Source organism: Sapajus apella, unplaced genomic scaffold, assembly GCF_009761245.1.
Source record: "Sapajus apella isolate SASKATOON/1434 unplaced genomic scaffold, GSC_monkey_1.0 scaffold7, whole genome shotgun sequence".
Taxonomy (NCBI): domain Eukaryota; kingdom Metazoa; phylum Chordata; class Mammalia; order Primates; family Cebidae; genus Sapajus; species Sapajus apella.
The window spans coordinates 19,115,144-19,128,858 of record NW_022436947.1 but is presented as its reverse complement, the minus strand read 5'-3'; the positions used below and the strand labels follow the sequence as shown (position 1 = coordinate 19,128,858).

The following is a 13,715-nucleotide window of genomic DNA, read 5'->3' as shown; positions in this document are numbered from 1 at the left end:
TTCAAAACAGTTATTAATAATAAAAGTAAGATCAGGTGAATTACTTCTTAAAAGACTGAAAAGCTTTTTAAAAAGTGTGGATACCCACATTCACATTTACAGCTAAAATCTGCATTCTTTTCTTTATTCACTATTTTTAAAGAAAAGCACATTTATAAAATTTGATTTATCAAAGTAATCAGTCAACTCATTAAACAGCATGTCACTTCTGAGAGTTTAGCTTACTCACAATATTACCTATGTAGAACAAAGATGAAAATAAAAAAAAAAAACTCTATCAACAATAGCCCTAAGCAATCAAAATAAATGGTACAGAATCCATGCACTAAAACTAATACAATTTTTTTAATGCAAAAGCCTCTCAAATTATCTCTCAGTGGCATTGTTTGTTGTTTAAAACACTCTCAATGTAATTGTGTAAACTGGAAACCCAAGTATCATCCCTGGATCACTCCTTATTTCTGATCTCCTACATCTTACAATCAAGTCTTCTCAACTCACCAGACATGGTGGCTCACACCTGTCACCCCACCACTTTGGGAGGCTGAGGCTGGAGGATCGCTTAAGCCCAGGAGTTTGAGACTAGTCTGGGCAACATAGTGAGACCCCATCTCTACAAAAAATAAGAGAAATTAGCTGAACATGGAGGCACACGCCTGTGGTCCCAGGTACTCGAGAGGCTGAAGTGGGAGGATCACCTGACCCCAGGAGGTCAACACTGCAGTGAGCCATGATCATGCCACTGCACTCCAGTCTGAGTGACAGAGTGAGACACCCTCTCAAAACAAACAAAAAAAAAGCCTTATCAATTCTTCCCCTAAATACCATGTGGGAGGTCAGGAAAAAATTTGCTTACTTGGATTATTAAATAAATAATTATTAAATTTTACATTGTATTTCTTTCAGTTTCCCATACTTGTCATACTGTTTGCCTAATAGGCCTTTCCCAGGTAGTCCTTCTGACTTGAACACATGCCCTTCTCTTCTGCCTTTCACCTGGCTAAAAGCTGCTCATTCAGAAATCCTGTCTCTGAAAAGGTTTTGGTGACTCACCCAAAGCAGGAGCCAGTGCCATCCTGTTGCACACCTTCTATTTTTCCCGTCAGAGCCCTAACTACACTTTATGCAGAGGCTTCCTACTCTTACCTTAATTCTACTTCTATCTATTCTGAGACATGATTTCCAAGCCTAGACAGGAGAAGCACCATGTCATATACAGGCTGTTAAGGAGAGATACGTATATTGATTAAAGCAGAAATTAACAAGGGATAGACTCACAACTGGAGAGGAGAATCAAAATATGAAACTTAAAACTCTTTGAGATTTTTTAGGTAGAAACTGAGAGTCCTTGAGAGTTTCAATATTAATAGACCACAACATGGTAATATCAAAGAATGATATCTCTGGACTGTCAAGAAAGGCATGCATGCTTGAGACAGAGAGAAACTTATATTTGAGAGAATTCAATAAAACAGTTAATGTAATATGTGATTATTTATTTCATGTAATTGCCCTAATAAATTTTACCACACAGTCCCCTGGTATTCTCAAAGTGGTCATTTTGGTTTTACATATGTCTAACTTTCTATTCCCTTCTTTATTGAAGGATGGTAAATGATAGTAAATGTAGTTATATACATGTAATTTATAAAATGTTTTAGAAATAGGTAGAATGTAGAATTACACAGTTTATAGAATTTTTCAAATAGAATTTATTGAATTGCTTGTTTCATTAAGTCTCTTTGCTGATTTTTATGTAGTCTTTGTGTATCATGAAACTGTTATTGTTACATTTATAGATGCAAATCTACTGCTTTGATGCGGACCGATTTTCAAGTTTTGAGGAAGCAGTTAGAGGAAAAGGGAAGTTAAGAGCTTTATCCATTTTGTTTGAGGTAATGATTATATATACATTTAACATGAATGTAATTCCTTTTGAAGTCACGTTAAATATTAATGTGAAATATCAAGACATACTTTCTAACAAATAGAAGAGCTCACATGTAAAATTATAACTGGTGGTAATTCTCAAAAAAAGATGACCTTTACCTGGTATTTTTAAAAGGAGACTCTTGCGTTTGTTAATTGGGTGGATCTTTTCCAGCTGGGGCAAAGTGTTCTCTAAGTACACAGATTTGCTTATTTGCACATACAAACATTATATTAATAATTATGTATTATTATCAGTAACTATGAATCATAAAATTTTAAAATTTACTTTTCTTAATGAAATATGTAAGTTATCTGGTTTTTGGTTTGCTTTATTTATTTTCACCTAGCTATAAAAAAAGTGTGTTTGGTACTTACTATTTTGGGATGCACATATTTAAAATGGAACTTATTAATCATCACATTTTTGTTGAACAGGTATTCAAATGTTTTATTCTATTTTTAGAATATGATTCTTCTTTAACAGGTTGGGACTGAAGAAAATTTGGATTTCAAAGCAATTATTGATGGAGTCGAGAGTGTGAGTCGTTTTGGTAAGCTACTTGGAGAAATATCTTTCTTCAAGATTCTGCTTTGGATGGATATGAGTGTTTACATTCTGACAAAAATCACTTGTTCCAAAATTAGAAAGTAGTATATTTTTAGAGAGGAGCAATCTCTTACTTTCCCCACTTGATAATTTATACATTTCTCACCAAATAAAGAACAATTGATCAGAAAATTTTGTTACGTCAGAAGCATGAAACATTAATGTAAGTAGGAAATTGAAGTTCTTAAAATTTATTCTTGAAAATAATCTAATTATATCATGCATTTAAAGCCTATTTATCTCTTATCTCTCTGCATTATACATCCTTTAAGGACTAACTCCTAATCTGAAGCCAGCTAATTTTATAAAAATCGTATTTTAAAGTAGAAAAGGAATTGTTACTCAAGTTAGAATTTATTCCCTGGTGATTTCCTTGATAAATCCTTTGCTTGTACCAACATGAGGAGACTGGATTTTTGGAAGAAGGTCAACACTTACATAGAAGAAGGTGTAATATGCCTTGACATTGTTCTGCCTGCTCTCTCATGGATCCCGTAATTTGTCACAATGCTTATAACAACATCAGCAATGGACTGCAAGCCTGTTCGTGTTCTATTTTATTTTTATTAAGCACCCACACACAGAAAATCTTAATGCTGCCCTGAGTTACCAATAAAATGGGGATCATTCCTCTCTGGGAAGGTGCAAAATTTGAAATCAGAAAAAAACTCATGTAGATCCCTTTCTTGAAAGCAGAAGCCTGGCCTAGGATTGATTTATCATTGTCAATTACATGTGAGGATCTGAATTGACCCAGCTTTTCAGAAGTCAGGAATGTGTGAACTCCTGCAGTGTATCTTTCTTTAAAAAGAAAAAAAAAAAAAAGAAAACCTCAGCTAGATGAAGCTCTTATTTCCCTCCATTGACCCAGATTGCAGAATTTAACATTGAATGCCATAAGTCACATTTAATTTTCCCCTCCTTGAGTCAGAAAGTGGATTCTACCCAGACTGAAATAAAGCAACTAGTTTGAATTCCTGTACATAAAAAAAAATGTATAAGATATGAATTCTGAATGTTCTAGACCTTCCTGTGAGGAACAGTGAAACAGATGTTAACAACCGGGTTACCAACCCCGACTTGTGTAACTATAGGACCTTTGACGCTTTCTCTTAAGGCCTCTCTAGTTTCCCAGGGTACTTTACTTTTGGGGGGTGCCTTGGAAGGCACTCTTAAGAGCTTGAGAATAAACTTGCTCATGTTTTTTAACTAACGTTTCCTTTCCAGTATCTACTGTCTGCAAACCATTCAGGAAGATACTTTGTCAGAAACAGTATGACCACATATTCTCTTATATTCTCACTCTTTCTGAGAATATGGATCCCCTGACATTATTCTGTGTATATCTTGGCCCTTAATTTGAAAGCAGAACAGTTCTTAGATTAGCTGAGGACAGATTCTAGTCCTTTACCCTCTCTTTCTCTCTCTCTACCCGCTTTGTATTAGTCCATTTTCACACTTCTGTAAAGATACTCCTTGAGACTGAGTGACTTGTAAAAGAAACATATTGAATTGATTTACAGTTCTGCATGGCTTGGGAGGCCTCGGGAAACTTACAACCATGGTGGAAAGCAAAGGGTAAGCAAGGCACGTATTACATGGCAGCAGGATAGAGAGAGTGAGACACAAGCAAAGGAGAAACCGAAACACTTATAAAATCATTAGATCTCAGGATAACTCACTCACTGTCATGAGAACAGCATGGGGGAAACTGCTCCCATGATCCAATCACTTCCCACTTGGTTTCTCTTCAACACATGGGGATTACAATTTGGATTACAATTCAAGATGAGACTAGGGCAGGGACATGAAGGCAAACCATATCACTACTATCTATGCACCAACTTCCTCTTTTACAAAAAACAAAATCCTTCATGCCTATCAATTCATTCAGCTGGATACTTAGTATTTTAGTATACTCAGCAAGGACAGCTGCCCAAACCAAATTAAGTCTTTCTAAAGTCAAGTGTTTCCATTTTGAGAGTTTTTAAATTAAATCTGGTCTTGCTCCTGACTCTAGAAAATCCCCTACTGCCCAATAAACTGAAGGCTTCCCCATGTTGGTTGCTGCTGGCAACCCTGAGGATCAAAGGTGGGGCTTGTCTTCTGGCAGTGACTCTTGGAATCACACCTAAACCCCCAAATTCAGCTCTGTATTCACCATGTAATGTATTAAAAAATAACTTCAACCATTACTCAGATTATAAGATCTCTCTTACTATGCTGTGGGCTGGTTGCTCATTTCCTGTTTCCTCCTTAAAGGACAAAGCCCATTTCTCATTCCTTCCCTCAACCCCTCTTTCTTTCTCTCCCTCTCTTCCAACCATACCCACTCAATGTTAAGCATTATTCTGTCCATGGAGTGGAAAGAGAGAGAGAGCATGGTGTTGCAGCAATACTGAGATAATGCATTAATACTTTCCAGACAGAGCCCACAAAAAACGTTAGTTGCAATCTTTCAAGTTGCAGAGACACATCCTAGGTGACATCATCAGTGATTATCTGATGGGAATTATCAGAATGATTTATGGTGCTTTCCTAATCACAAATTCAACCCAGAAATTTCTATACCGAAAAATCTTCATAGGCATTGGTGTGGCCCCCTGCTAAATACCATTGTCCTAAGTAATAGGAATTGCTTTCATGTAGTTACCAGCCTTTCCCTAGTGCTTGGCCCCGTTGTGGTTTCTTCGTCTTTGTTCCTCCCCATCTTTTTCCTTCCACTGTTAGCCTTCTCATGGAAGGATCTTATTAGTTGGTTGGTTGATCATCAATATATGTTCAAGCAAATGGTGATTGCATAAATGACTGACCCCAAATAGGGCAGCGTTTGTTTTGGTGTGCTTCTCTCTTGTGTTAACAATGGTGAGGTTATTTGGGTGAAGCAGGTGTTTCTTCTCAAGCCAAGAAAACAAAACAAAAACCACAAACACTAACAAAGGAAAAATGTTGTAGTGAAATTTATTTAAAAGAAAATGTAACTGAAAAGCACTTCTGTAATTGAAAAGTCTTGTGATACCTAGTTACCACGTCTGTAAGAGAGAGTAGGTGACTGCTATTGAGGTTCAGAGGCAAGAAGAATGGATTCCACATTGGGGATAGGGAGAGGAAAATTATTAAAATCTTCTTCTGGTTCTTCTGCTTCCTTTTAACTTTCTCCCCCTTTAATTTCTTTCCCAATAATAGCAAAATTCTTTATCTCACTCTCCTTACTCAGGTCTCACCTCTGCTTTCCCTTCCTGGCCCTTGGTTCTCCTGGGGTCAATTCATTTTCACCTAATTTAGCAGTGAGTCAATTTCTGGCTCCTTACTTAATTAGTATTCTCAACACACACATTTTTCATGACATATTTGTAAGATAAATTTAGTCTTCAGTGGAAAAAGGAACAATTACAGTCCACTGACAAGGAGGTAATTTAACCACAACAATTTTCTAATATTGAAAACATAAATCTACAAGAAAAAAATTCACAGATTAAAAATAAATATTCTTTTTAGTTCCTAAGAACTTGAATCTAATCTGAATTCTGATCACGTTATCTTGGCATTGGAGAACTGGAGGACATGCTTTTAGAAGTTACTAATGAATCTGTTAAATCAAACAGAACTTGAACTTTCTAATGGATTAAAACTAGATTTAGGCCATATTGACATGACTCTCAATTCAGTCAAGAAAAGGTTTTTATTTCTAAGAGTCAGTTTTTAATTCAGACTGAAGCAGTTGTCTCTAACTTTAGTTAATAACAGTATTCCTTTTCTTTTCAGAAGTTTCTGTGTACAGAAAAGTTAACATTTACTAATTTGACTTTTAAATAACTGTTTTTTCTTTGAGACTTTCTGAATATGTTCAGTCTTCATAGAGTTTAGAGCTGAAATAGACTTTTAAGGTCAAATAGTCATTTCATGTTCTAATGTGGAAAGTGTGATTAAGAAAGACTAAAACCTAGGCCGAGGGCTATGGCTCATGCCTGTAATCCCAGCACTTTGGCAGGCCGAGGCAGGCGGATCAGAGGTCAAGAGATCAAGACCATCCTGGCCAACATGGTGAAATCTCGTCTCCACCAAAAATGCAAAAATTAGCTGAGCATAGTGGTGTGTGCCTGTAGTCCCAGCTGCTTGGCGGGGCTGAGGCAGGAGAATCGCTTGAACCCGGGAGGCAGAGGTTGCAGTGAGCCGAGATCACGCCACTGCATTCCAGCCTGGTGGCAGAACATGGTCCATATAAAAAAAACAAAAAAAGACTAAAACCTTGAAAAGGCTTTACTTTACTTGGGATTTTCTGCAGTGTCCTGCATGTTTGCATCACCTGGGGATGCTTTTTGAAAATCTAGATGCCCAGGCCCGACCACTAGAGATCTTAATTCAAATGGTCTAGAGTGGGACCTGGGGCATTGGTATTTTTCTGCAACTCCCCAGATCATTCACGTAAGGATTAAAACCACTGTGCTACACTCTGCCACCTCACTTAGACTAGGTTAATTGGCTTCAGGGACTATTTCTTTCTTTCTTTCTTTTTTTTTTTTTTTTTTTTGAGATAGAGTCTTGCTCTGTTGCCCAGGCTGGAGTGCAGTGGCACAATCAGCTTACTGCAACCTCCGCCTTCCAGTTCATGCAGTTTTCCTGCCTCAGGCCCCCGAGTAGCTGGGATTACAGGGACGGGCCACCACGCCTGGCTAATTTTTGCATTTTTAGTAGAGAGGGGGTTTCGCCATGTTGGCCAGGCTGGTCTCTAACGCCTGACCTCGTGATCTGCCCACCTCAGCCTCACAAAGTGCTGGGATTACGGGCGTGAGCCACCGCGCCCGGCCTTCAGGGACTATTTCTTAATGGCCTCAATCTCATAGAGAGGGCAGAGGACTTGCACTGGGCTGGTTAGTTCAGGAGACGGGAAAAAGAGTTGACACAGCTCTCACTGACAAACAGATTACTGCCTACATGAGTGAGGGCTAGTTCACAAATAGCTAAATGGTAAAGGTATCGCTATTGACAAGTGCTATTGGAGAGATACAATGAGACTATTCAAGGAGACATACATTTGGATTGTTTCAGGGTTTGAATGCCAGATGGCCCACCTAAGAAACTCTACCAGTTTTAGTTAGAAATTCTGTAATCTGTATATAAGTTTATATAAAAGAATAAATCAATATTTATTGGTCTATATACATATGTGTATATTGTATCAATGTGTATACACATATGTATATTGTATTAAAAATATTTTTCCACTCATTGACTTTCCTTTTTACTCTCTTAATAATGACTGTTGATGAATAGATCTTGATTGTCATGTACTAAACTTTATTATTTTTCTTTGTATGGGTAATATTTTTTGTGTGTGGCATTTCTGGAGCCTCAACCTACCATTAGGTTATGATGATAATTTTTAAAATATTTTCCTTTAAAATCAATCTGTTCACATTTAAATCTACAATCAGTTTAGAACTAATTTGTGCTTATGATGTGAAGTAGGGAATCAAGATTTACTTTTTTCCATGGGGATATTCAATTGATACAGCACTGTTTATTGAAAAGACCATCCATTCCACATTCCATAATAATTTTTCTATCATAAATCAAATGACCATATTTTTATCTTTTATTTTCTCTTTCATTGTCCTCCTCATCTATATTTGCACAAATACCTCACTATCATGATTTTTACAGCTTTCTATATAACAGTATGACAGATCTTCGTATCTGGTAGTGAAAGTTCTCCAGCTTTATTATTTTTCAATTGTCTTATCTTTGGATTTTTATTGAAATTTGAGAATCAACATGTCAATTGCACACAAAACCTTCTGGTATTTTAAGATTTTATTGAATCTATAAATCAATTTGGTGAAAATCAACACCTTCACAATGCTGACTCTTCCAACCCGTGAACACCACTGGTCTTTCTGCCATTTTAATGTCTTATTTAATTCTCTCAGGAATATTTTGTAATTTTCAGTGTAGATGTTCCACACATCATTTGTTATATTTACTTGTGTTTGATAGTGTTTTGCTATTTTAAATCATATTGCTTTAAAGTTTATTTTCTGTCATTTGATGCTGGTGCACAGAAATACAACTGATTTTTGTATATTGGTCTATGTGCAGTGACTGCTAAATTCATTTATTATTTCCCATACTCTGTAAATAATTTTCATTGTTTAACATGCACAGTCATGTTATTTGCACATTGTGATGGTATTATTTTTCCTATACAGTCTTATGATTTTTGTTTCTTTTTTCTTTATTGCACTGGCTCAGTCCTCCAGTTCAATGTTAAATAGAAGTGGTGATGGCAGGATATCCTGGTGTCATTCTTGAACTCTACAGGAAACACTTTCAATAAGTCATTCTTAAACAGGATGACTAGTACAGGCTTTGATGATAATCTTCACCAGAATAAGGGTTTGTTTTTGTTTTCCATTAAACTGGTATTGAGTCTTATGAAGTGATAGTCTTATGAAGTGATCTTATGAATGATATAACTTCATAAGATTAAGTCTTATGAAGTGATCATTTCTATTGAGATGATCATATGATTTCTGAGTATCTTTTATAAGTAAAATATTCTGTTCAGCATCTCGATATTGTAAAGATAATGCATCTAACACTGTATAGTGACATATGTAGGACAATTTGGGGCATGCTAGCTTTATTATCATTTAAAAAATATATCTAAAATGTTTCAAAATCTCAGTGTTGATAATCAATACATAACAAAGCATGTGTCTCTGTTTCATAGAAGCTTGGAAGAACCAAGTTCCAATGGTGAGACTCCAGCTGAGATGTATTTTTTTCCTTTTTAGGGAAGCACGCTGCCTTAGATCCATTCATACTGCTGAACCTTCTGCCAAACTCAACTGACAAGTATTACATTTACAATGGCTCATTGACATCTCCTCCCTGCACAGACACAGTTGACTGGATTGTTTTTAAAGATACAGTTAGCATCTCTGAAAGCCAGGTAATCTTAGAAATTCAAACAAATCAGGTAATTGAAAGCCATTTAAAAAACATTATGGCCGGGCGCGGTGGCTCACGCCTGTAATCCCAGCACTTTGGGAGGCCGAGGCGGGTGGATCATGAGGTCAAGAGATCGAGACCATCCTGGTCAACATGGTGAAACCCCGTCTCTACTAAAACTACAAAAATTAGCTGGGCATGGTGGCACTTGCCTGTAATCCCAGCTACCCAGGAGGCTGAGGCAGGAGAATTGCCTGAACCCAGGAGGCGGAGGTTGCGGTGAGCTGAGATCGCGCCATTGCACTCCAGTCTGGGTAACAAGAGTGAAACTCCGTCTCCAAACTCCAAAAAAAAAAAAAAAAACATTATGTTCTAACTTTGCTGTAGAACATCCATTTTAAAGCATTGACCGATGCCATTGAAGCAGATACGTTAAACTATTTGATCTTCTTTTCAGCTGGCTGTTTTTTGTGAAGTTCTTACTATGCAACAATCTGGTTATGTCATGCTGATGGACTACTTACAAAACAATTTTCGAGAGCAACAGTACAAGTTCTCTAGACAGGTGTTTTCCTCATACACTGGAAAGGAAGAGATTCATGAAGCAGGTACATATTTAACTATAATCATCAACTGTTGTAAATGCAATGTTATAGGAGGTAATTGTGGTAAAATGGAAAATATAGAGGACTTAGAACTTTAGGAATGTTTTAATTATTAACGTTGTAGCTTTAGGTAAGCTGTCTAATTCTCTGAATGTCAGATACCACATCTATAAAATGTCAACTAAAAAAATCTATTCTTTCCCATAAGAATAGCCCCATTTTATAGATGAGAACTGAGATTTAATAAGGAAAATCATTTCCCTAGAATACACAGTAATAAGTAGCAAAGCAAAATACACACCTCTAAGTTCACTTTCTGGTATTTGCCTGGGCTAAGAGGTTTGAGAAAACAATGAATAAGAGGCTGAGATGTTCAAAGCTTGGGCAATCACCTCTGGTTGGGATGATCAGGAAACCATCATGGGAGAACCGTTGTTGAACTGAGTCTTGACACAGTATTTGGGTTTTAAAGTGCTTATCTTTCTGTTAGCAGCTCCCAAGAAGGAGCCTAGCACCTAATCGGTACTGAAAATAAATGCACTGAGTTATTAATGACTAAGAAGTGAATCATCTTCTCGGTTTCCTTCTTCAGAGGAAAAGAATTTTGCTCTTGTTAGGTACAGCCAACGATGTCACCAGAGGGGTGTCTCTGGAGTGCCCCCTGGTGTCATTTCCATTGGCATTTTTAAATGTCTAGAGAACACGATCAGATACAGCTGCTGACTCCTCCTTTTCAGTTCTTACCGAGGTTGTACTTGTTTATTAAATAAATCATTGAAGTGCCCTTTGCATTGGGACTTCTAACCTTTCCAAGTAGATGGACCTCTCTGATATCAGTCCTGCAATGAAATCAATGATTTTTTTTGCCGTATATAATTTTAATTTAATATCTGCTTTTGAAGATTAGACGTTGTAACAATAAGCGTCTGATTTTTTTGAGACAGTGTCTCACTCTGTCGCCCAAGCCGGAGTGCTGTGGCATGATCTCAGCCCACTGCAACTTCCGCCTCCCAGGTTCAAGCGATTCTCCTGCCTCAGTCTCCTGAGTAGCTGGGATTACAGGCATGCACTACCATGACCAGCTAATATTTGTATTTTTAGTAGAGAAGGGGTTTTACCATGTTGGCCAGGATGGTCTCGATCTCTTGAACTCGTGATTCACCTGCTCGGCTTCCCAAAGTGCTGGGATTGCAGGCATGAGCCACTGCGCCCAGCCAACAATAAGCTTTTATTGTTTCAACGTGATATTTCTAAGAATTGTTTATCTTTTAACAAAACAACAGAATTCAAGAAGTGATGAATAGCTATATTTAATGGGAAATTAAATTTTAAATTAAATTACGCCAAAGTGAGGAAATTTAATTATATTTTTACGGTAGTACTAAGTACTATAGCATACTGTTCAGTAAATAATAGACAATCTATTAGAAAAAGGAAAGTAGATTTAATCATCCCCTCTTCTCAAATATAATAGACCAGATTACAAATTAAATATGATTCTTTTTTGTCACACAGTTTTATCAATTCTATTTTATTAATACCCTTCAGTAGCTCTGCATTACTATCAGAATAAAATTCAAACTGTTTGTTATGCATGGTTAGGCTCTGTGTAGGTTTACTAGTGTTAGTGCTTAATCCTCCCCAACTAGCATCCTTCCCTCATATTGGACTACATGAAGTCCCCTGAAAATGGAAGACTGCATTCTTCGAGATTCCTTTTTTTTTGAGACAGAGTTTTGCTCTTGTTGCCCAGGATGGAGTGCAATGGTTCAATCTCGGGTCACCGCAACCTCCACCTTCCAGGTTCAAGCGATTCTCCTGCCTCAGCCTCCCTAGTAGCATGCTGGCTAATTTTGTATTTTTAGTTGAGACGGGGTTCCTCCATGTTAGTCAGGCTGGTCTCAAACTCCCAACTTCAGGTGATCTACCTGCCTTGGCCTCCCAAAGTGCTGGGATTACAGATGTGAGCCACTGCACCCAGTCCCAGGTTCCATTTATACATTTGGCTTCCCTGTTGGTGGCATGTTCCTCTCCACTATCTTCACTTCCCTGCCTCTTCATTCTTTGAGACTCAGGTTGAGCATTGCAGCCTCTGAGAGGCCATCTCTGACTCTACTTCTGTCCCCCTAAGTCTGGCCCTGGCAGTGGCCACAGGGCTGCACACTCAAGGAGACATTATACCCATAGATAGATGGTAAATGGTGCTCATCTGGAGGTTGTATGGTGTGCTCAACTTCCACAGACATCATAGCAGTTGCCATATTACGGTAATCGTCTGTTTACTTATTTGTCTCTGCCAGCAATCTCTGAGCCCCATAATGGAAGTAAATAAGTATTTTATCTCTTTACCTCCATGGCCAAACTAAAGTAAAGCTCTCGTTCACTAAATATTCACCACACGGCTGAAAGAATCCATTTCCACCTAATAAAAACATAGCAAGTTATGCTTGATAGGTGCTTCCTGCACTGTTTAATGTAGAACATTGCATTCACAGTTAAGTGTTAAAGGCCCAAAGTAATAATACATAATAACAAGAACAGTAATAGCTACTGTGTGTTCTGTGACTCTACCACACACTGGAACCAGACAATATTTGACTTGGACCTCGTATCACTCTTATGAAGTTGCTCTCGTTGTCTTCATTTTACAGTTTGGGAAGCTGATATTAAATGGCTTGCCCAAGTTTACACAACTAGAAAGCAATGGAGTCAGTATTTGAACGTAACTCTCCCTGAATCTAAAGCTTTGCAAAGCTCTGTCCACTGTACTTTACATTTATGCAGGAACATAATTTCTGCTTACATAAAAAAAAAAAAAAACTGATGACTTTAAAGACATTTTTAAATGTCTAGAGAACACAATCAGATACAGCTGCTGACTCAAAACTTTAAAAAAATAATAATGGATTTGAGTGTTTTGTTTATTCTAAGGTCAAACACAGAAACAACACTTTCTGTGTTTGGTGTTTGGGTACTATAAATAAATGATAGGAAAGCAATTTTCTTGAGTGGAGCTTGTAGGGATCTATTTTATTCCCTTAGACCATGTGTGTATATTGTCACAGAATTTCACATCCCTGCTGCAACACTATCATGAGTGCCACAGTAATAATAATTTACTTATCACCTGTTTGTGGTTTGGTTCCAACATAAATGGCAGAACTAACCATAAAAACAACAACTCAAAATAGACTCATTTAAATTGAAGGGATTTAAATATACAATACTTAAGGAAAAGCTAAAAAGTTCTACAATAAAAATGCACATTCATAAGCTGTTTTTTTCGTGTTCTTATTCCTTTATGTGCCCCTTCCCCACCTTCCCCAAGAAAATTCAGTCACACCAACTACTTTGTAATGTTTGTATTTTTGACTAAATATTTACGGAGTGATAGAGAAAACTCAGCAACTCATCAAAATATCTGCCTACAGCTTAAACAATATTTCTTAGAAAGTGTTCTTCCCTTATATTTTATATCCTTAGGATAAATAAAAGTCCTCAAAAGCCAATCCTAGTTTTTATTAAGGTTTTATGTCTTTATGGCCATCGGTTTTTATTCTAAAACTGTATTAGTGAAAACATACCTCTTCTGCCTTCTCACTTGCTGGGCCTTAGAG

General features: G+C 37.2%; 1 protein-coding gene across 5 annotated transcripts in view; it reads left to right on the top strand.

Annotated features, from left to right (window-relative positions):
- The window catches only part of PTPRZ1 (protein tyrosine phosphatase receptor type Z1), a 190,459-nt gene that overhangs the window by 102,692 nt on the left and 74,052 nt on the right, over positions 1–13,715 (top strand). For all 5 annotated transcript variants that reach the window (XM_032276161.1, XM_032276160.1, XM_032276159.1 and 2 more), the window contains exons 5-8: positions 1,800–1,895; positions 2,417–2,483; positions 9,337–9,494; positions 9,951–10,101. In XM_032276161.1, coding sequence (XP_032132052.1) covers positions 1,800–1,895; positions 2,417–2,483; positions 9,337–9,494; positions 9,951–10,101 — 472 coding nt within the window. The remainder of the gene's footprint in view (positions 1–1,799; positions 1,896–2,416; positions 2,484–9,336; positions 9,495–9,950; positions 10,102–13,715) is intronic.